The sequence below is a fragment of the Lasiosphaeria miniovina genome, assembly GCF_030549165.1.
Source record: "Lasiosphaeria miniovina strain SMH2392-1A chromosome Unknown B0T26scaffold_1, whole genome shotgun sequence".
Lineage (NCBI taxonomy): Eukaryota > Fungi > Ascomycota > Sordariomycetes > Sordariales > Lasiosphaeriaceae > Lasiosphaeria > Lasiosphaeria miniovina.
Genome location: NW_026848220.1, coordinates 7322276 through 7344568, shown reverse-complemented (window position 1 = coordinate 7344568; position 22293 = coordinate 7322276). Strand labels below are relative to the sequence as shown.

Below are 22293 nucleotides of genomic sequence, written 5' to 3'. Positions count from 1 at the left end.
TCAAACCCACCTTGTGAAACGTGAATGCGGTTGTGCGACAACATTGAGGCTGTTAGTCGGGACATTGCCCGAAAGAGTACTTGTAAACTACCTAATCAGAAGCCCGCCCCCTCCCCCACCTTCCCCCCCGAGTAATTACATGCAGCCCCCCTCCACCCAATCAGCACCCGCATCAAGCGTCGGGCGGGTCCACAAAGGCCTGGTGCTTGACCGCGACGGCCACGACGAGCCCCGTGTTTGAGCGCAGCCGGTGGGTGACGACGAGCTTGCCGACCGAGTCCTTGACCGAGCCGAGCAGGTCGAACAGCTCGGCCATTTCCATCTCGCCCTCATTGGCCAGCTGGCCCATGCCCAGGTCGCGGGCGCGCGCAACTGCCTCGACGTTAGGATCGGGCAGGCTGCCGGGCTCCGGCAGCAGGCGGGATGTCAGGATTAGCATGACGCCATCGCAGGCCCGCAGCACACTAAGGAATTCCTGTAGCTGGGCTAGGATTGCGCCACCGGGCAGGAGCGGGGGGGACGCCGAGGGCAAGTGGAAAATGAAGACGGAAGCGTCGGCAGGCGAGCGCGCCCCCGCGGCGCGGTCCGCCACGGTGATGCGCGCGCTGGGGTAGAGATCTGCGAGGCATCGAGCCATCGACGTTGACGGCGCTCCGACCTGCCGATTGCGCTCGTCAGCTGTTTGGAATCTTCTGGTATGGAACACTGGAGAGAGTGCCAAAAAAAAAAAAAGAGGAAGAGAAAAGCTCCAGGGGTTGGCAGGAATGGGCTGCGGGGCGCGGGGTTCGCGCGGGGCATCCGGCTCGCTACCCTGCACCAGGCACCCTGGTCGCGCACTTACCTCGACGATGCAGGCGTGGGAGAGATTGGACCAGTTGAGCTGCGACAGGGTCTGGGCCAGTTCTTCCGGGTTCAGCAGGCCAGCGGCGTTGTGAAGATAAGCGGCCCACTGGCGATTGAGCTTGGGGCGCTCTATGCGCGCCACGTGGAAGGGCCTTATCGTGTTGAGGGCCAGGTTGTAGGCGCTCTCGCTGGGGCGGCGCGAGGGTCCAAAGCGCTGCGTGGCCGTGGCCATCTGCAGCGCCGTGGGGGCGGCCGACTCGGCCAGGAACATGGCAGCGTCGAGGAAGCGCTGGTTGGCGATAAAGTGCGCGGACAGGGGGGTGTGGGCCACGAAGCCTGGCTGCGGCTCGTCGAGGAAGCCGCAAGTCGCCGTCAGACGCACCACTCGCCCTAGCTGGCTGCCTGGAACCCCTGAAAGGTCCGCTACATCCCTAACGGGCACGCTGCCCTCTAGCGGGATGCACGCCAGGATCTGGAACTCGCCCAGCCATTGCAGGCAGGTGAGAATCTCAATCTGTTTCGCGGCTTTAGCTGTCAGCAAGCTTGCAAGCATCAGTACGAATAATGACATAGAGGCCATGCAGACGCAGAGACAAATAGAGGGACGGTGGGAATGACCTGGGTCGCGAGGTTCTGGAGAAAGTCGGACGGCTCGCACACCAGCCTCCGTATGTGCGCGACGCTGGCGAGGATGCTGGCCTTTGCCCGGCCCGCCTCCTTGTCGGCGTCGGCGTCGGCGTCGGCGTCCATGTCGGCGTCCCGGGGCTGGTGCGGGTCGAACGAGCTAGCGGCCCGGTAGTGGCCGGCCAACGTCTTGACGGCCGCGGCTAGCTGGCTCGTATAGCTCTCGAGCTGCGCTAGTCGGTCCATGGCGGCGCTGCGGCTTGAGATGGCAGTGTGGCGTGACTAACGTAAATTAGTAGCGCAAATATCGATATCCGGCGGTATCAAGGTGGAGCGGGCTGTGACGAAGGCAAGGCGAAGCGGGGCGGGAGGACGATACCTATAGGCGGGGCGTAATGAAAAGACTGTCCCTTAGGCGGCCCTGTGCTGCTAGGCAAGTGCTGAGTGAGATGAGATGAGATTTTAACAAGCTTGGCGGTTGGAATAAACTACAACCCACTCTCTCCGCTTTATTAGCGCTGCTAATCGCGACGATCGATCCGCTACCATCTCTTGCTGCCGGTCTTGGCGACGGGCTCGGGGCCAGCACGAGCCAGGTCGGCGCCCCGTATTCGGTGCGGGACAATACCGAAAGGGCATCTTCAGCGCCCGGCCGTGCTGTGCCAGGAGGCCACAGGGCCCAGACACGCACTGGGGTGCGTTGGGCTGCCGCACAATCAAGCTTTGCATCCCTCACCGCCATTCTCGACACTCATTGCCCTTGGCAGCTCCGCGTTAGCAGGATCGATTAGAACAAGGTCCCTTCCATTAGAATAAGCTTTGTCGGGTTTTAGGGCCCGCTGATTTCAAGGACTCTAGTATAGTTGCCTTGTTCAACTAAGGTTGTTAAGCCACCTACGCTTGTGGCTTGGACGAGTTTCTCCGGCTCGAACGCTACCGACAACCTATTTCTTCAGGAATAGTGCCTATTACTTCAGGAATAGTACGGCGAGCCACCGTGTATTCGTATCCGAGTCGCTTGTACGACCCAGCCGCCCCCCAAGTGAATAAACATGAGGTAACCTTTCCCGGCCACGCTTCACTGCCAGCCCGGAAGAAGACGGTCTGGCATTCACAATTCGAATCTGCCCGCCGCACGGCCTGCCGGGCGAGAGACGCTCTGGCATTGGGCCTCGAATCTAAGCAAATTCTTAGCATGGCTCGTGTAGAATCCCGCCAGCAAGCAAGCTTTTGATTTCCCAAAATGGCCGCGAAACAAATAAGTACGCGGGTTGGTTAGAGGATAGACAGCGAAACCGGCCTACTAGTGTTAGCCAGGATCCTCCGTAGACGCTGACCATGCCAGACGTGCAGCATGGTGGGTTTGGACCAGCAGGATAGAGTCTTGATATTCTGCAGTGCACCCGAGCGTTGCAGGCCCGCGTATTCTTGCGTGTAGTCGAGGTACTTGCTGTCTACCAGGCTATACTACGCACAGTAGCCTTGGCACCGCTGTTCATGGCTAAGCTTGTAGGATCGTTGCTGCGTGCTACCGTCCGTGCTGCGACCTACCTTTCTTGCTCACTTCCCCGGGGCAGAGCGTATCCGTTAGAGTGCGTGATGGTACAACACGTAATACAAGACAGGCGGAATGGGATGATGCGTCGTATGATTGGTAATACTATGAAGTTGACGCGTTTCTTTGGGTCAAGCCAGGCTTGGGGGCCCTCTGCCGATATACGGGCCGGAAATATATAGGACGCAGGTTCTAGCAAGCCCGGAATGAGCCGCGCAATCCCATAGATGTGTTGGTTAATCCGGATGTGAGCGCGAGGCGAGAGGGCGAGATGGAGGGGGCGAGATGCGAGGGCTTGGTGTAATCCCAACGCCAGGACACGTAATGTTACACTACTTACGTGACGAGCACAACAGGATCGTGTAACGAAACACTAGCTAGCCAATTTGGCTCACACTAACCCTGATTTACACGGATTACCTCTTTCAGGATCTCGAACCCCGGTAAGATATAAATAAGCCACTGGGTCCCCGGTCAACCCCGCGGGCGTGGGTGATTCTGCGGGCAGGGACAAGTCAGCTTGCCAGGACCAACAATGGTTTGTACCGACCCACCCTCCGCATGTACAGGGGAGACAGCCCCAGTTAAAATCGTAGGCCTGAACCAGACCGGCCAGTGCTGACCGCATAGGGAATTATTAACAATTTAGGGCAGCATGGGATTTGCGACGCCGTCTGGAATCCGTTCGCTGCCACGCAGCCACTAGCAATGGCTGGTAGAGCCAGTGGGGTACGCTAGTGGGGGTTGGGAGGTGGAGGAATGCAAGTCGCCGAATTGAGGGTAGGCCGTTTGCTGCACTAAGTGTTCGTTACGTGGATGCACGGCCAGCCTAACATGTAAGGTAGTTAAACTTTGCGTGCTGTACGTAGGGCAGCATCAAACAGCGTTGCAGATCCACGGGCGGCCTGCATGTATCGCATTTAGTTCCTCCTTCACGACACTTGGACCGACCCGGTTTCTTATCGCATCCATACCTTGGTCGCTATGGCGAGCGAGCTGGCAGTAGCCACACTTCCACGTCTCTCTGCCCCTTTTGGCCCGGTACAAAGCATCCGTACCGCCGCTGTAATTACCTGCCAATGCCAGTGCCAGTGCCAGTGCCAGTGCCAGTGCCAGTGCCAGCGCCAGTGCCAGCGCCAGTGCCAGTGCCCCCCCCCCCGCAGGCGGGGTTCAACGGTACGGCGGCCACCTCAGCACGTTGGGTCCCCGCCACTTCCTCCACTGGACTGGCGGGACTAATCCTCCTCTTGGCCGCGAGTACTTGGCGTCTGGCCATTCCCATGTGCGGTAAGGCCTCCTGCGGCGTCTGGTTGGACGGATGGACTCTGTACTGAGCATGGCGTCGGCCGAATGGCCGCCCTTCGATGCAGTCGATGCACACTCGATGCATGCCAACTATCTGCAGCAACCTCGCTTCCAGGCGCCGAGTCTCGGTGAGACCGACTCAACTTGGCAGTTGTGTGTCTGGTCAGTACATACGTGCAGCGGCGTCGTGTTACCAAGTAGACAGTCAGCACTTGGGCGGCGCTGTAGTGGCGAGGTACTTGCTCCGAGTCTGGGGAGTGGGTGCTCGCTGGTGCAACCCCATGGGGCCGCGGCGTTCATCTTATCACACACCCAGTAGTCCACAGAAACCCGAGCCAGGGGCCAGGGGCCAGGGTGTGCGGCTTCGGGTCCCAGATTTAGGTTATTAGATATAGGAAACACTGTGTCGATGCCGTGCTCCCAGAGCACACAGACACGCAGCTAGCCGTCTTGACGATCTCTCTGCCACGACTCTGTACGGTTAGCATACTCTGCAGTTCGCCGTTGCCGTTGCCGTTGCATCGATCCGCGGTAGTACACGCCATCCATGCCAGACTCGCAAACCACGACCCCGGCATCCGGGACCACGACGCCAATGTCACTCGCCCAGCCGTCGACGCGCCGCAGCTCGGGGAACCCGCCGTTCGCAAGCTCGAAGCTCCGGGACAGCTGTCAGGCATGCGGTATGCATCACTCATCCTCGATGTTGTCGATGGAGTTTCTGACAAGATGAAACGAAATAGCCCTGTCCAAAGTCAAGTGTCCAAAGGAGAAGCCAGCCTGCTCGCGCTGCGAGAGTCGTGGCATGACATGCCAGTACTTTGTCACCAAGCGTCCCGGTCGCAGGCGCGAGAACAGCATTAGCGTCAACACCAACGCCAACGCCAGCGCCAACGCCAACGCCAACGCCAGCGCCAACGCCAAAGCCGGCGCCAAAGCCGGCGCCAAAGCCGGCGCCAGCACCAGCGCCAGCGCCAGCGCCAGCGCAGATGCCGTGGGGAGCCGCACCGGCGACACCATCTTGGCGGTGCAGCACGCCCCTCGCGGCGCTGGCTTCATGTCGGCCAGCCCGACGTCAACAACGCTAGCGCCGCACAGCAGCTACCTCACGCCGCCAAGCCTGCTCGCGGCCTCGCCCAGCCGCGACAATGGGTCCGTCGACCCGTCCGACGTCTTCTCGAGCCTGTGGAGCTTGGACGCGGGCATGACGCCCGCGATGCCCGACTTTGGGTCCGACATGGCGGGCATCGACTTCTTCATGTCGGCCATGGACACGTCCTTTTCGCTGCCCATGATCGAGGGGGTGAGCGGCGGCGGCGGCGGCGGCAGCGGCGGCATGCCGTCGGCTCGGGGCGGCGATGTTGCGTCGCTGCTGATCCCGGCCGACGAGATGAACCTCGACCTCATCTCGGAGCCGTCGTCGGCCGTCGACTCGCTGGGCCCGTCGGGCCCGTCGTCCATTGCGTCGAGCGACCACTCGCTGCCGTCAACGGGCAAGACCAGCGTGGCGGACCGCTCGTCGTGCGGCTGCCTGACGCGGGCGCTCGACCTGCTCAAGATGCTCTCGTCGGCCCAGTCGTCGCCGCGCGCCCTGTCCGTGGCGCCGGAGGCGACAATGGCAAATTCGTCGTCGTCGTCAAATACGCACTGCGGCGACGGCGGGTCGGCGCAGACCGTGCTGCTGGAGAATAAGCAGGGCATCGAGGCCGTCAGCCACATGATGTCGTGCCCGTGCTGCGCCGACGACAGCTTCCTGCTGACCATCCTGTCCATGATCGTGCTCAAAATGCTGGGGCGCTACGCCGCGGCGGCGCAGGCGGGCCCGGCCGTGCGCGGGCTGGTGGGGGGCGGGTGCGTCGACGGCGAGGCCGACCGGCCGGCGCGGCTCTTCAACGGCATCCTGGCCAGCAACCGCGAGCAGCTGCGGCGGCTCGGCAACGCGTATGAGGCGCCACGCGACGACGAGAGCCTCGGGCGCACGGCGGCCCAGCTCGTGCTGAGCGAGCTGCACCGCGTGCAGCGGCTCGTCAACCAGCTGTCACCGCGGCTCAAAGGGCCACGCGACGGTGGCGGCAGGGACGGGAGCGAGCAGATGCAGCAGCAGCAGCAGCAGCAGATGCAGCAGCAGCAGCAGCAGCAGCGGGGCGAGGGCTCCGAGTCGAGCAGTATATGGGGCCAGCAGCAGGCGGGGGCGCTGGCCGGAGACGGCGGTGAGCGGATGATGATGGCGGCAGCGGCGGGAACACCCTTCTCGGCAGGCACCCTAGACCAAGTCGAGAGCGATCTGCGCAAGAGCCTCGGTTCGCTGTCAGCGGAGATAATCAACAGGCTGCGGCAAAGCTGACGACGAGGGAGAACGGGGAGGAAAAGAAGAAAGACAAATCTAGAATTCTTTTGTAAAATTCTTTTGTCATCCATCACATGCGTCGATTCCAGATACGCACACCGACTCGCGCACCCACATGTCTTATCATGCGCCTGCGCACAGCCGTCTCCTTACACACTTCATATGCGCACTTCTATACGCACTTTTATACGCACCTCGGCTAGATTTTCAATTCTTGGTTTTCCGGTCATTTCCTGCGGGTTGGGGCTTGCAGCTCTTGACCGCAGCGCCAGCACCCGCACGTGCATGTAGGCACGCTGTGGCGTTTTGCCGGCCCTGGGCCGAGTGCAGACGGAGGATTGATTTTCAGCACAAGTGTGCGCTCGTCGACGGGTAGTTGAGGCGTGTCGGGCTCGTGGGAGATGGCAGGTGGGCGGTGGTGGTGCGTGCTTCAACAGTGCCTGTACTCGCATTCCCTTCCATTGTTACCGAGGTAACCGGGTTGGCCTGAGATAATGAGTGACGAAAATACACCAGGGTATCGCAAGCCTCGAGGTAGCCAGGAAGGGGTCATAAATACCCAACTGCGCGACCACCTTGTGCAACAGTGCTGCTTGGCATGGCATTCTACGTCGTGTACTCCGGCCTCGATTTATATGAATCTTTCAGGAAAGTGCGTGGCTGCGCCGGCTGAAACTGCACCCCACCCTGTGCAGGCAATTGCAAAGACCTAATTTGTTTCCCACACCCTGTGCAGGCAATTGCAAAAACCTAATTTGTCTCCCACACCCTGTGCAGGCAATTACAAAGACCTAATTTGTTTCCCACACCCACCTCGCATCTGCTGAGTCTGGGAAGCGAGCAAGCGGCAGGGCCGCATTGGACGTCCACGCATGGCCCAGATCCCAAGGCGCAACCGACCGCAATGTCACTGACTGGTCCTTTGTGCCGCGGCCCTGGCGTGGCACAGAGATGCGGCTGCCGGCTGCTACCTCGCCGGCGAGACACGGCGATCCTTTCCCAGTGCAATGCGTGTCTCGACCTAGGGAGACGTTCGGAGCTTGTGTCGCGGCGGAGTGCCGGGAGCCAGCCAACCGTAGCCCGGCTAGACACAGAAAAGTCTCCAACTCGGCTCGCTCTCGCTTGGCTGCGACGCGCAGGCGTGGGCGGCACTGGGGTAACAATACATGCGCCCACTCGTTCTAGCTCACACCGTCAGGGCAGTGCCAGCACATACGCGGAAGTTGCGGCAGACACTGCCACGGCGGAAAACGTTGCGACGCTGGCTAGGAGAACAGCTCAGAACCAGGTCGCCAGCATCAGTGGTAGCGGCAGTGCCGTCGGCGGCAGTTGCGCTAGTGATACGCCCCATCAAAGGCGGCGATGGCCAACGGCTGCAGCTCCAAAAGGTAACTCTGCAAACATGGTCAACAAAGGAGCTTACCATGTGCGGCACTTCACATCACTACGCCTGCGCGGCGACGCCACAGCCGCACCCAGCCCGGACATGCAATCCAATCACGGCTGGCTGAACAGCGTGTGCGGTGCAACACCGACCCTCGGCGGGCCCAGCCGCTGCAGCCCAGCTCAGCACCGTGGTGGCGCGGTCATCGGAGCATTTGCTGGGTTGTGGCGCGATTCTCGGGATCGAGTCGGGTCGGGGGCCGCCCTCTGCTCGGCGTGCCATCGGCATCCGCCCGAGGCCCGAACGCGGCACGACCGCTACGTGCCGAGCCGCCAGCCGCGACGTGTATTTGAGCGATGAGACTCGCCAGGTGGCGATACCACAACCACCAAGTGAGCTTCCACAACCACCAAGTGAGCTTCCACAACCACCGTGAGCTTCTACAACCACCGTGAGCTTCTACAACCACCGTGAGCTTCTACAACCACCGTGAGCTTCTACAACCACCAAGTGAGCTTCTAGTGCCATCACCCTACCTCCAAGCTATAGCAACCAGACCACAATGGCTGCCGCAGACGCGTTCCGCCTGGCGTCGGAGGACCTCGGGGTCGCGCGCATCGGACCCAACCCGGCCGGGACCGTCGACGTGACCAACGACCTGCTCAAAAAAAACCATGAGCGGTGGCACATGTACTTCCGCGACGTGGCCGGGCACAACCACATCCCGCACGCGCTGCTCAGCACGCTCGCCATGGGCGGCAGCGCGCAGGACCTGCGGCGCGCCTACGACGACGGCGAGGCCATCCAGCGGCCCATGCCGGCCGTCGACTTCGCCGCCGTGGCCGAGCTCGCCGACCCCGCCAAGTTCCGCGCCCGCATGCAGACGCTCGACGAGTACCCGACATTCCTGGCCTTCTTCGAGCGCGAGATCGCCGCCAAGGGCTGGCAGGCCGTCGTGAGCGAGCACGTGCTCGCCCGCACCCCGCTGGCCGACTTCATGCTGGCCCAGATCTACGAGGGCCTGTACCACCCCATCATCCACCTCGGCTTCGGCGTCGAGTTCGGCCTGTCGGGGCTCGTCGCCGAGGGCCTCGCCCAGACCGCCAGCCACGACCCCATGTACATCGACGTCTTCTTCAACAAGGCCGAGCAGCTAGCCGCCTCGGGCACCGTGCCCCCCAAGCCCCTGCTCGCCCTCTACCACGAGGCGCGCGCCAACCCCAAGATCCGCACCGCCGCCCGCGGGCCCGACGGCCCGTGGAAGGTGCGCGACGGCGTGCTGGGCCGTGCCCTCGACGACATGGTCGCCCTGGCCGCGCAGTTCCAGGTCGACCCCACGGACCCCGCCGCCGTCGAGCGCGCCACCGCCGAGATGATCAGCTGCGCGGCGTGGACTTGCGCGGCGGTGCACCAGCCCGGCAAGGAGCGCAAGATCGACTTCTTCCTCATGCACAACGTCACCAGCTCGCTGTTCCTGACCGTCTTCAACGCGCAGCCGTGGATCTCGCTGGCCGACAAGGCGCGCCTGGTCGAGTGGAAGGCCCGCCTCGACCTCGTGTGGTACGCCGCCAGCGCCGCCCCCGAGCTGCGCGCCGAGTACGCCCTCGACTACGAGCCCACGCTCAGCAAGGGCATGGGCTGGCCCGAGCTGTACGCCGAGCTCAACAAGCACCACGACGACGGCCACGTCGCCAAGTTCGTGCGCGCCCTCAAGAACGGCGCCGACGCCACCAAGCCCTTCGAGGCCGGCCCCGCCGCCGCCGACTTCCCCGTCAAGGGCGACGACTTGTGGCTCAAGATCGCCCAGCTGTGCTACGACTCCACCATCAACCACGTCGACGGCCAGCGCAAGTGGGTCTGGGGCTCCGGCTTCGCCCCCATGTGGGACCGCGTGCCCGACTTCCTGATCGACGAGCAGCCCCAGCTGCGCAACATCTAGGACGGCTGGTTTGCGTAGTGCGTGCCTGGGCAGTGTTTGTAGTGTGTTTGTAGTGTTTTTGCATACATGATCGATTATTCATTGTTGCCCCTCGCTAGATTTATGACGTTACGCAGCTTTGTCTCTGTCCTTTGATTTACCGTCGTCTCAATGTTGTGACATCACTTCTTTAACCGCCTCCTTGTTGTTCTCTTGTTGCCTCCGGCGGCCCTCCGGGGGCGCCTGCGGCGAGCTGCTCGCTGCGCTCGAAGAGGCTTGATTAGCTGTGGTAAGTTTATGTGTGCTTTATGTTTCGGGCTGTGTTTAAGTTTTAGTGAAACTGGTATTTCAATCCATCCGGGTCTAAATCAAATCAGACCTCAACTAAAACGCTTTGCATGAACTAAAAAGTTTTGCACGACGTAGATCGCACTCTGTTCCATTTCGCTATCGTAAAATTCCATCTAGCTATCCTTGAATCCGTCCACCACCTCGCCGTCCCGGACAAACTCCTCCACCCACCCAATCGTCATCCTGGCAAATCAGCTGGGCACGCCTCAGTCACTTGCAGATTCAACTTACATGCTCCGCTTGGTGTCGGCAAACTTCTCGTGGTCGCCGACCAGGTGCTCCTGGTACCACGGGTCCTGCTTCATGCGCTTGTAGTCCTCGAGGCTCTTGAAGACGACCTGGCTGAAGCAGTCGAAGTCGGCCACGTTGGCCATCTGGTGGTCGTACAGCTGCGCCATTAGTGCGCGCGTGCTGCTCTGGTTGTGGATCTGCCCGGGTCAGCCGACACCGCCGACAAACCGAGGGAAGGGGCCATCTACCTGCGTCCACCGCTTGACGCCGTACTTGACCATCAGGTCTTTGGTGAGGGGCGCCGACACGTTGACCATGTGGTTGCGGTACGCCTCTTCGCTCATGCCCGGCTTGCGGTAACCGCAGATGGTCAGACACAGGTACTGGTTCTTCATGCCCGAGCCGGTCGGCTCGGGCACTTCCGGCTCGCTGGTCTTGAGCGTCATGTTGCGTGGCAGGCGAAGCAGAAACAAACACGTGTGGGATGGACGGACAATGGCAAGTTGATGCTAGATGGTACGAGATTCGGGGGTTCAGGAGAGAGCGTTGGGTCGATTTGGGGAATAAAGAGCACGACCTCAAGTCCTGACCCGACGGAGCGGAACACAGTCAGACGAGAGTCGGGCGAGGGTCGGAAGACAACGAGCGCCGCCAGCCAGGCCGGGTGCCCGTGAGTGCCGAAGGCCCGAGCCCCGGCCAGAAAACTATAACTCCCGGGCTGCTCGGACGACGGTAGAATCAAATCCACCTCCGCAGTATCGTCTACTGCTTCTCTGCTGCACAGTTGGCTTCCCGCACCACCTCACAAACCTGCAAACCGTCATGGCTGTAACCAAATCCGAGCCTGCAGCGCCGCCGCAGCCCAGCATTGGCGTGCCGGCGGTCGCCGTCGTCTCGGGATCCTTTCTCTCAGGTACTACCCCTGCACCTCCCATCCCATCCCACAGGCCACAACCCCGACGCCGATCGAGCTAACCAATCGTCGGGGCGTTGACCAGGCGCCATGATCAGTCTCTCGGCGTTCGTCGTGCCCGTGTTCCTCGACACCAACACCGACGCAGGCCACATGCTTCGACAGTGGACGCGCCTGTACCACTACGGCCACATTTACCTGCCAGCGCTCTGCGTCGCGACGTGCGGACTGTACGGCTACGCAGCGCTGCGCAAGCGCGCCGCCAGCAGCTACAGCCCGCAGTGGTCGCGCTACGCTACGGCGGCGGCCGCCACGCTCGCCATGGTGCCATTCACGTGGTACGTCATGATGCCGACCAACGACATCCTGTTCGGGCTCGAGGCGGCCGCGACGGCGGGGACCGGCAGTCCAGAGCTCGTGGCTGTGCGCGCGCTGGTCATCAAGTGGGCTTGGTTGCATGTGACGCGCTCGCTGTCGCCACTCGTCGGGGCATTCCTGGGCTTCACTAGCCTGCTGCGCGAGCTGGGGCTCTAATTCGGGAGCAGGGACAGGCCAAGCGGCACTAGGCCAGGCCAAGCGGCACTAGGCCAGGCACGTCAGGCATGACTGCCGTACGGTACGGTACGGTACGGTACGGGGTGGCGACGGGGTGGCGACGGGGGGTTCGCGGCTGGCGGGAATCGTGCCGAGAAGGATTCGGACATGGGGAGGGTCGTTCGGGTCGGGCATGGGAGGCTACGCTGCGGGCGCCACGTATTGGCCTTGTGACGGTGTGGCGGCAGCGCGGAGTTCGGGATAATGAATAATTATCCGAGTGTGTGCGAGCTAAAAACATGACAAGTCTTTTAACCCGATCGCATCATGCCGTGCAGGTCCAGGGGTCGTGCTCACAGGGATCAGGGGCAGGGGGCTAGCGGGAAGCAGCAGGGGACGATTTGGCGCTGTGGGGGGTACGGCACAGGGGTTGGGACGGGGAGACAGGGGGTCGAGGATTACAAAAGCCGGGGCACAGTTGGTCCGACTCAGGATGCTCAGGGAGCCTGCTTACAGAGACAATGACGGTGTTCACCCGGCTTCCGATCACGCTCGACGCGCGACATGCAGTCAGTCACATTGAGCCCCATCGCCTTATTTCCACGACGCCCGTTTGAGCTGTCTGGTGCCCGCAGGCTGCGCAGGCTGCGCAGGCTGCGGATTAAGCCGAAGCACTTGACCCCTACTTGGCCCCTGCCCATGCCCCGCCAATGCCCCTGCCCCTGCCCATGCCATGCAGGCCGGGGTGAAGCAAAAGCAAGCCTTGGGACGGACAAGGCCCAGGACCCAGCCCCGCCTTGGCGATGCGGCCTTATCGCCACGTCCAGCTTGGGTAAGGGTCGGTGTTGTTTGTTTGGTGGGGCACAGGGGTGTTTGGTTACCGATATCCTCACAGGGGGGTTTAGTTACCGATATCCTCACAGGGGTGGTTGGTTACCGATATCCAACGAGACGAGTAATCAACCCGGCCCTGGTTCAGGCACCCGGCCCTGGTTCAGGCACATGCTGCTACTGGACACGGTATGATTTGAAGGCATGAAAGCGGACAAGGTAATCAATCCTCCAACTTTTATTCCGGAGCTGACTGTCATCAAGGCAAGTCATCAAGGCAAGTACGAGTAAAGAATGACATTTTATTGAATCATAATACGTAAACAAGTCATCAAGGCAAGTACGAGTGAAAGAATGACATCTTATTGAATCATAATACGTAAACAATACCATCTAGACTCTATACTGCGTGACGTGCGGCCTCGGACCAGCTCAGCTCACAGAGAACCACCGCTTGACACCGCCCCGCATGTCGAAGCCCACCATGCCGTCCTCGGCCAGCTTGCGCAGCACCTCGTCCATGAAGGGCTCCAGGGCCATCTCGCGCACGCCGCTGTCCATGCTATCCCCGTAGACGGCCGTGACGAGATCCTTGACCGTCATGCGGCCCGCGGCCCCCGACCCCCCGCGGTCCTTGGCCCGCTGCAGCGCCTGCAGGGCCTGGCGCTCGCGGCGCAGCTTGCCGGCTAGCTCGCCGGCGATCTTGCCCTTGAGGTCGGCGATGACGGCGCCGTGGGCCGGGTAGCCCGTGACGCAGCTGTGCGACTGCATCAGCCGCAGTGTGCCCATCCACGTGTTGAGGTGCTCGACGGCCGCCGTGCCGTGGCCCAGGATGTTGTCGCCCGTGAACATGGCCTGCTCCTCCTCGAGCACGAAGCACATGTGGTCGTGCGAGTGCCCCGGCGCGTGCACGGCCCGCACCGTCGCTCCCTCGACCTTGAATAGCTGCCCGTCGGCGATGGGCTGCTGCGTCTTGCTCGGCGTGTGCTTGTAGATGGACCGTGACACGTCCGGGTACATCCGGATCAGGTCCGGCACGCCGCCCGTGTGGTCGCCGTGCCAGTGCGTCAGAAGCACGTGCGACAGCGAGAAGCCGTTGCTCGACAGCGTCGACGCGATCAGGCCGGCCCAGTCGGGGATGCCCTGGCCCGTGTCGACGATGAGCCGCTGCGCCCCGGTGCCGACGATGTACGTGTTGGTGCCCTGGAGCGTGAACTGGGCAGGGTTAGCATCGCCAAGCCGAGCTGCAGCGGAGAACTCACCTTGCCGGGATTCTGGCCTAGCACGCGGAGCACGCGAGGGCTGAGCTGCTCGACGTCGAGCAGCTTGGGCAGCGTCGTCTGCTGCGTCTCGAGATACTCCTCGAAGGCGCAGATGTTGAGCGCCTTGTTGATCTGGCGGTAGCCGCCGACGCCTGGCGCCATGTTGCTGCTACTTGGGATACGGCTGAACTTGGGTACAGCTGAGCTGACACTTGGGATACAGCTGAACCGACACTTGGGATACAGCTGAATTGACACTTGGGATACAGCTGAACCGACACTTGGGATACAGACAGCTTGGGATATAGACAGCTTGGGATACAGACGTCTTGGGATACAGACGGCTTGGGATGCAGACAAACTTGGATAGAGACAAAACTTGGGTCACAGACAAAAAGTAGACAGCGATGAGTGACTGGTTTAGAACAGACAGATAGACTGATAGACTGACAGACAGACAGACAGACAGACAGACAGACAGATAGACTGACAGACAGACTGACTGACTGACTGAGAAGGAAATAGCAATCTCGGGCTTGGTGTCTGACATAGTGCAAGGATGGGGGCCACATCACCATCCCAATTGTCCGGAGATCGCTCAAAACGTTTGCGCCGAGATAAGCCTGGGCCGGGATAATGCATGGCCGAGCCCGTGGGCGTCTTCCTTCCGAATGGCATGGATTTCGGGTCAGAGCCCTGGCTCGGAGCATCCTCAGCCAGCCCCACGCCGTGGTTGTGCCGGGTCAATACCAACACCACAGCAACAGGCCCCTGAAGCTGGTGGCAGGCGGCCCCCAACCACATCGGTTCATTCCGCGAGCTGATAGCATCAGGTCGACAGCCGAGAATAGCGATCAGGTCGACAGCCGAGAGTAGCGATCAGGTCGACAGCCGAGAGTAGCGATCAGGTCGACAGCCGAGAGTAGCGATCAGGTCGACAGCCGAGAGTAGCGATCAGGTCGACAGCCGAAAAGAGAATGCCGGACGGGTCCAATCACGGATGGAGCCTCAGTGCCGGCCGGAATCCAATCGTAGATATGCCTCGTCTAGCTGGCCGGTCTGTGTTCTGTTGAATCTCCATATAAAGACTTGTCCGCAGGGCAGACACGGTTCCGGCTCCAGCCTCAGCACTCCATCCAAGTCGAGGCATCCACGGTATTCTTCAAAATGGAGTGGATAGCGCCCCGCAAACACATGGATACCTCGTCCCCGTCGTCGACGACCGAGTCGCTGGTCGAGACCGGCAAGCTGAAGCTGGGCTACTTCAGCAACGAGTTCCCGCATGACGACCTCAAGGACCTCTTCCGCCGCCTCTTTGCCCACGGCAAGGACAGCCGCCACACGCTGCTAGCCACCTTCATCCGCGAGGCTACCCTGGCCGTGCGCGAGGAGGTGCGGCTGCTGCCGGCCACGCTGCGGGCCCTCGTGCCGCCGTTCGAGTCTGTCTTCAACCTTGCGGACCACGCCGAGCTCCGCAGCGGCCCCCTCGGCGGGTCCATTGACGGCCTGCTGCTCTGTGCCGTGCAGCTAGCGGCCTTTATCGGGTGCGTTGTGATGGCTCGTTGGGACAGCGCAGAGCCGTGCCGGTCCACTCTCTGACACGTCCGCAGATACTATGAAAACAGCACCGAAGACGAGTTCGACTTCCGCCACGCCGATGCTGCCCTCGCAGGTCTCGGGACAGGACTCTTGTCGACGGCTGCCGTGTCGCTGTCTCCGACCCTGGCCGACGTGCCGCTGGCCGGTGCCGAGGTCATCCGCATCGCCTTTCGCCTCGGCGTGCTCGTCGATGAGGTGTCGCAGAACCTGCAGCCTCGCTCGGCCGATGGCCCCGGCGACAGCTGGGCATATGTGGTGCCCGACGCCGCCGTCGAGGAGGTGCAGAAGGAGCTCGACTCGATCCACGCTGCCGATGTAAGTCGAGCCGGACCGAGTCCGACTATGCAGTACGCACAGCACCTACTTACCCAGACGAGCACTGACACGTCTAGAACACGCCCGAGCCCAACAAGGTCTTCATCAGCGCGCTGAGCCGCACCTCGGTGACGGTCAGCGGCCCGCCGGCGCGCCTCAAGCACGTCTTCCACGTGTCCGACTTTTTCCGCGACCGGCGCTTCGTGGCGCTGCCCGTGTTCGGCGGCCTGTGCCACGCCAAGCACATGTACCGCGCCGAGCACGTCGACCGCGTCGTGCAGACCGCCTCGCTCGACGCGCTCGACGCGCGGTTCGTGCCGCACGTGCCCGTCTTCTCGACCAGCAGCGGGCGGCCGTTCCCGGCCAAGAGCGCGTCGGGCCTGTTCCGCGGCATCGTCGAGGAGATCCTCACGCAGGCCATCCAGTGGGACAAGGTGATCGAGGGCGTCACGCAGCGGGCCAAGAGCCTGGCGGCGTCCGAGTGCCAGGTGCTGCTGTTTCGCACCTCGCTGCCGGTGCGCGACCTGGTCGACGCCCTGGCCACCGAGTCGGCGCAGTTCAAGACCACCACCAAGGACCTGGTGGCGTGGATCGCCAGGCCCGAGTCGGTGCCGCGCGGCCCCCGCGGCAGCCAGCAGGCCAAGATCGCCATCGTCGGCATGGCTTGCCGCCTGCCCGGCGGCGCCACCGACACGGACAAGTTCTGGGAGGTCCTGGACCGGGGCCTCGACGTGCACCGCAAGATCCCTGCCGACCGCTTCGACGTCGACACGCACTTCGACCCCACGGGCAAGCGGCTCAACACGAGCCTGACGCCCTACGGCTGCTTCATCGACGAGCCGGGCCTGTTCGACGCGCCCTTCTTCAACATGTCGCCACGTGAAGCGCTGCAGACGGACCCCATGCAGCGGTTGGCCATCGTCACGGCTTACGAGGCCCTCGAGCGCGCCGGCTACGTGGCCAACCGCACCGCGTCGACGGACCTGCATCGCATCGGCACCTTTTACGGCCAGGCCAGCGATGACTACCGCGAGGTCAACACGGCGCAGGAGATTGGGACCTACTTCATCACGGGCGGCTGCCGCGCCTTCGGCCCGGGCCGCATCAACTACTTTTTCAAGTTCTCGGGGCCGAGCTACAGCATCGACACGGCCTGCTCGTCGGGGCTGGCCACGATCCACGTGAGTGCCATCTGTTTTCGCTTGCGGGAGAGACAAGAAGAGGACGCGGCTAACCGAGACAGCTCGCCTGCAACTCGCTCTGGAACGGCGACACGGACATGGCCGTGGCGGGCGGCATGAACGTGCTGACCAACTCGGACGCCTTTGCCGGGCTCAGCAACGGCCACTTCCTCTCCAAGACGCCCAACGCCTGCAAGACGTGGGATAGCGAGGCCGACGGCTACTGCCGCGCCGACGGCGTCGCGTCCGTCATCCTCAAGCGGCTCGAGGATGCCGAGGCCGACAATGACAACATCCTCGGCGTGATCCTGGCCGCCGGCACCAACCACTCCGCCGAGGCCGTGTCCATCACGCACCCGCACGCCGGCCACCAGGCCTACCTGACGCGCCAGCTGATGAGCCAGGCCGCCGTCGACCCGCTCGACGTCGGCTTCGTCGAGATGCACGGCACCGGCACCCAGGCCGGCGACGCCCAGGAGATCCAGTCCGTCACCGAAGTCTTCGCGCCCCTGACTGCCACCAGGCGTCGCAGCGCAAAGCAGCCCCTGCACATCGGCGCGGTGAAATCAAACCTCGGGCACGGCGAAGCCGTCGCCGGCACCACGGCCCTGCTCAAGGTGCTGCTCATGTTCGAGAAGCAGGCCATCCCGCGCCACGTCGGCATCAAGACGGTCATCAACCCCGGCTTCCCCAAGGACCTCGAGAAGCGCAACCTGCACATCCCCTTTGAGAAGACGCCGTGGCTGCGCAGCCCCGAGCGCAAGCGCATCGCCGTCGTCAACAACTTCAGCGCCGCTGGCGGCAACACGAGTATCGTCATCGAGGAAGCCCCGCTGCGGGCCCCTATCGCCCCCGCCGCCGCCGACCCGCGCACCGCCCACGTCGTTGCCGTCTCGGCCAAGAGCAAGGTCTCGCTCAAGGGCAACCTCGAGCGCCTCATCGCCTACCTGGACGCGCACCCCGACGCGCAGCTCGCCGACCTGGCCTACACCACGACGGCCCGCCGCTACCACCACAACCACCGTGTCGCCATCGCCGCCTCGGACACGGCCCAGGTCCGTAAGCAGCTGGCCTCGAGCCTCGCCGCTGCCGACTCCCACAAGCCCATCCCGGCCACCGGCGCACCCCCCGTCGCCTTCGCCTTCACGGGCCAGGGCGCGTCCCACCGCTCCATGGACCTGCAGCTCTTCCGCGACGCGCCCGTCTTCCGGTCGCAGATCCAGCACCTCGACGCGCTGGCCCAGAGCCAGGGCTTTCCCTCGCTGATCCCCGCCCTCGACGGCAGCCACCCCGCCGACCACGCGCACTCGCCGACCGTCACGCAGCTGGCGCTCGTGTGCGCCGAGATGGCGCTCGCGCGCTACTGGGAGTCGCTCGGCGTCAAGCCCGACGTCGTCGTCGGCCACAGCCTCGGCGAGTACGCGGCGCTGCACGTCGCCGGCGTGCTGTCGGCCGCCGACACCATCTTCCTCGTCGGCCGCCGCGCGCAGATGCTCGAGCGCGCGTGCCAGATCGGCAGCCACAAGATGCTAGCGGTGCGCGCGGCGCTCGACGCCGTGCGCGGGCTGGCCGGCGGCCTGCCGTACGAGGTCGCCTGCGTCAACGGGCCGCAGGATACGGTGCTGAGCGGGACCGTGGCCGAGATGGACACCGTGGCGGGCGCGCTGCAGGCGCAGGGCGTCAAGTGCTTCCACCTCGACGTGGCGTTTGCGTTCCACTCGGCGCAGACGGACCCGATCCTGGACGACTTCGAGGCGGCGGCGCGGCGCGGCGTGCTGTTCCAGCCGCCGACGCTGCCCGTCGTCTCGCCGCTGCTGGGCAAGGTCATCTTCGACGAGAAGACGGTCGACGCGCAGTACGTGCGGCGGGCGACGCGCGAGGCGGTCAACTTTGTGGGCGCGCTCGAGGCGGCGCGCCGCATGGGCACGGTAGACGACGCGACCGTGTGGATCGAGATCGGGCCGCATCCCGTGTGCATGGGCTTCGTGCGGTCGACGCTGCCGGCGGCGCCTAAGGCGGCCGTGGCGTCGCTGCGGCGCGGCGAGGACAACTGGGCGACGCTGGCGCACGGGCTGGCCGCGGTGCACGGCGCCGGCGTGGCCGTCGGGTGGAACGAGTTCCACCGCCCCTTCGAGCCCGTGCTGCGCCTGCTGGACCTGCCGACGTACGCGTGGAACGACAAGACCATCTGGATGCAGTACAACGGCGACTGGGCCCTGACCAAGGGCAACACCTTCTACGACGCCGAGAAGGCCGCTGCCGCCGGGGCCGTCGTCGCCAACCCCCTGACGGTGCCGCACTCGAGCCTGCGCACGTCGCTGGTGCACCGCGTGGTCGGCGAGGAGTTTTCCGGGGCTGCCGGCCGCGTGGTCGTGCAGTCCGACATGATGCACCCCGACTTTCTGGCCGCGGCGTGGGGACATCAGATGAATGGGGCGGGCGTGGTAACGTCGGTAAGTCTTCTCACTCTCTCCGTTCCCCGCTGTACCAAGGTCTGGCCCGGCCCAGCTGACAACATCCCCGCTCGCCCCAGTCCATCCACGCCGACATCGCCTGGACGCTGGCCAAGTACCTGATCGACCAGCTGCGGCCCAAGGTCAAGGCCACGGTGGCCGACATCAACATCGCGGACCTGGTGGTGCGCGAGGGGCTGGTGGCGCAGAAGAACACGACGGTGCCGCAGCTGATCCAGGTCTCCATCGCCACGGCCGACATCGACGCCGGGGCCGCGCAGCTCGAGTGGCACAACCTGGCGCACGACGGGTCCATAGCCGACGCCGAGCCCATCGTGACGGCGCGCGTCGAGTACGGGCGCGCGGCCGACTGGCTGGCCAGCTGGACCGCCACGGCGCACCTGGTGCAGGGGCGCATCGACGCGCTCGACGCGCTGGCCGACGCCGGCGTGGCCAACCGGCTGTCGCACAACATGGCGTACCTGCTGTTCGCGCACAACCTGGTCGACTACGCGGCCAAGTACCGCGGCATGCAGTCGGTGGTGCTGCACGGGCTCGAGGCGACGGCCGAGATCACGCTGACGACGGACAAGGGCGGCGCGTGGACGGTGCCGCCGTTCTTCACCGACAGTGTGTTCCACCTGGGCGGCTTCGTCATGAACGTGTCGGACGCCGTCGACACCAAGAACAACTTCTGCGTGACGCCCGGCTGGGGCTCGCTGCGCGTCGCGCGCCAGCTCGTGGCCGGCGCCCGCTACCGGTCCTATGTCAAGATGATCCCCACGGCCGACGACCCGGCCATCTACCTCGGCGACGTGTACGTGCTGCACCCCGACGGCGAGATTGTGGGCGTCATGCAGGCCATGAAGTTCCGCCGCTACCCGCGCGTGCTGCTCAACCGCTTCTTCTCGCCCGCCGACGTCAAGAACCCGGTCACGGGCGTTGGCGCGCCCGTCAGGGTCGCGCTGCCTGCTGCTGTCGGCAAGCTTGCGCCCGCCGCCCCGGTACCCGCCCCGGCTGCTGCTCTAGTGGCACCCAAGGCCGAGCCAGCACCCGCACCCGCACCCGCACCAGCAGCCGCAGCGCCAGCTCCAGCGCCCAAGGAGGCCGTCGCTGCCGTCGCTGCCGTCGCTGCCGTCGCTGCCGTCGCTGCCGACTCGGACAGCACGGCGGTCAAGGCCATGGCGCTGGTAGCGGCCGAGGCGGCGCTGGACCCGGCAGACCTGCAGGACGACGCCAGCTTCGCCAACCTGGGCGTCGACAGCCTGATGAGCCTCGTGATTGCCGAGAAGCTGCGCGAGCAGCTGGGCGTGACCGTCAGTGGCAGCCTGTTCCTCGAGTACCCGACCGTCGGCGACCTGCGTGCGTGGCTGGTCGAGTACTACAGCTAGGGGGTGGTGCGTGTTTTGGATATGCAGGTTGTGGTCGGTTGGCTGCTGTTCACGACGATTAGAAGGCACTGTGAGAGAGATTCAGAGTATTGACTGCGATGACTTATTTCATGTCAGATTACGTTAGAAACTCAGATTACGTTAGAAACTCAGATTACGTTAGAAACTCAGATTACGTAGAAACTCAGATTACGTTAGAAACTCAGATTGCGATGAATTTATTTGCATTACATGTTAGTGCATCGACAGCCAATTAATAAGAGTGCGTCTCCTACTACCGTCAAATCGTCCCCGCATACTGTAGGTAAGGCGCCCAAGCGTAACAGCTCACCGCCTAGGAAATTACCAAATTTTACATCCAAAATTACCGCATTCGCTGGCTGCCCCGCTGGCAACGCAGTTGTACCGCAATTACACCTCGCCGCCGTCGCCAACGTCAACATACTTCCGAATGCGGTAATTCCACCTCAGGGCCGTAGATTCACTCAAATCGTTCAAATCTGCAATAAAAAGCGAAGCTGACTTCGTTGAATTCGCTTACGTAACAGGGCCAAAAATGCGATAAAAACTACAGGCCTGCTTACACTACTCACAACTGCATGCAACTGACAGCCTTACTGATCTATGCCTTCCAATGCCCGGGCAGCCAGTCGCAGAACCCTTCCACTTCGTGTAGGCCGTACAACACGACCTTCAGCCACTGCAGAGGCTTAGGGCCATGTGAAGCTCGTGATGTTGTGCCCCCCGGCTAACACCCTGCGTGCCTTGGTGTTGAACACTGCTTGTTGCCCTGCCAGCCCGGCTCCCTGTGCTACAGCCAGCCCGGCTCCCTGTGCCACAGCCAGCCCGGCTCCCTGAGCCCCGGTTACTACGGCGAGCCGGGTCCAAGTTGTTGACAGTACGGCGAGGAGGCTCCGCAGGCGCCTGGCTAAGGTCGTCGACGTCGTCGTCGTCAACATCGTCGTCAACATCGTGGTCGCATCGTCAAGAGTAACGCCCTCCCACTGTGAGCCAGTCCGTCGAATAGAAGGCATGAGCCCGGACTGCCTGCCCGGCTGAGTAGTTGGGACCCGCGGAGCGTTCGGCTCGGCTGCAAAGGCAGTAGTGTTGCGCGGCCTGCCCCGCAGGTGTTGAACTCTGTCCAAGTCCTGGTACCGTATGTACTCGTCTTCATCAAGTAGTAACCTTTCCAGGTACTAATATGGATGGAAATCAACCTTCTGAAGCTTCAGAGTACCTACATTATGACGTTCGAG

At 63.0% G+C, this 22293-nt stretch overlaps 8 protein-coding genes across 8 annotated transcripts; 5 read left to right on the top strand and 3 right to left on the bottom strand.

Annotated features, from left to right (window-relative positions):
* Positions 1 to 116: 116 nt before the first annotated feature.
* On the bottom strand, positions 117 to 1655 carry B0T26DRAFT_690839 (uncharacterized protein). The gene is made up of 2 exons (XM_060441097.1): positions 842 to 1655; positions 117 to 658 (listed from the first exon to the last, which is right to left on the bottom strand). The coding sequence occupies exons 1-2, from the start codon at positions 1421 to 1423 to the stop codon at positions 173 to 175; spliced, it is 1068 nt and encodes a 355-aa protein (XP_060303986.1). The 5' UTR covers positions 1424 to 1655; the 3' UTR covers positions 117 to 172.
* Positions 1656 to 7417: 5762 nt separating this feature from the next.
* On the top strand, positions 7418 to 8461 carry B0T26DRAFT_690832 (uncharacterized protein). Its single transcript, XM_060441096.1, has one exon. It carries the CDS (start codon positions 7579 to 7581, stop codon positions 8416 to 8418), a length of 840 nt encoding a protein of 279 aa, XP_060303985.1. The 5' UTR covers positions 7418 to 7578; the 3' UTR covers positions 8419 to 8461.
* A 159-nt stretch (positions 8462 to 8620) lies between these two features.
* Positions 8621 to 9997, top strand: B0T26DRAFT_746927 (uncharacterized protein; the record flags this gene model as incomplete). Its single annotated transcript, XM_060444765.1, has 1 exon — positions 8621 to 9997. The coding sequence occupies one exon, from the start codon at positions 8621 to 8623 to the stop codon at positions 9995 to 9997; it is 1377 nt and encodes a 458-aa protein (XP_060303984.1).
* A 443-nt stretch (positions 9998 to 10440) lies between these two features.
* On the bottom strand, positions 10441 to 11004 carry B0T26DRAFT_635330 (EthD domain-containing protein; the record flags this gene model as incomplete). Its single annotated transcript, XM_060436710.1, has 3 exons — positions 10441 to 10510; positions 10559 to 10755; positions 10807 to 11004. 3 exons carry the CDS (start codon positions 11002 to 11004, stop codon positions 10441 to 10443), a joined length of 465 nt encoding a protein of 154 aa, XP_060303983.1.
* A 376-nt stretch (positions 11005 to 11380) lies between these two features.
* Positions 11381 to 12005, top strand: B0T26DRAFT_671296 (uncharacterized protein; the record flags this gene model as incomplete). Its single annotated transcript, XM_060439303.1, has 2 exons — positions 11381 to 11471; positions 11557 to 12005. 2 exons carry the CDS (start codon positions 11381 to 11383, stop codon positions 12003 to 12005), a joined length of 540 nt encoding a protein of 179 aa, XP_060303982.1.
* Positions 12006 to 13268: 1263 nt separating this feature from the next.
* On the bottom strand, positions 13269 to 14260 carry B0T26DRAFT_671295 (metallo-beta-lactamase superfamily protein; the record flags this gene model as incomplete). Its single annotated transcript, XM_060439302.1, has 2 exons — positions 13269 to 14051; positions 14099 to 14260. 2 exons carry the CDS (start codon positions 14258 to 14260, stop codon positions 13269 to 13271), a joined length of 945 nt encoding a protein of 314 aa, XP_060303981.1.
* A 296-nt stretch (positions 14261 to 14556) lies between these two features.
* B0T26DRAFT_690827 (uncharacterized protein) lies at positions 14557 to 15043 on the top strand. The gene has a single exon (XM_060441095.1). The coding sequence runs from the start codon at positions 14735 to 14737 to the stop codon at positions 14972 to 14974; it is 240 nt and encodes a 79-aa protein (XP_060303980.1). The 5' UTR covers positions 14557 to 14734; the 3' UTR covers positions 14975 to 15043.
* Positions 15044 to 15292: 249 nt separating this feature from the next.
* B0T26DRAFT_763052 (polyketide synthase-like protein) lies at positions 15293 to 21224 on the top strand (the record flags this gene model as incomplete). Its single annotated transcript, XM_060446419.1, has 6 exons — positions 15293 to 15642; positions 15709 to 16012; positions 16090 to 17193; positions 17256 to 19646; positions 19727 to 20578; positions 20633 to 21224. 6 exons carry the CDS (start codon positions 15293 to 15295, stop codon positions 21035 to 21037), a joined length of 5406 nt encoding a protein of 1801 aa, XP_060303979.1. The 3' UTR covers positions 21038 to 21224.
* Positions 21225 to 22293: the final 1069 nt, after the last annotated feature.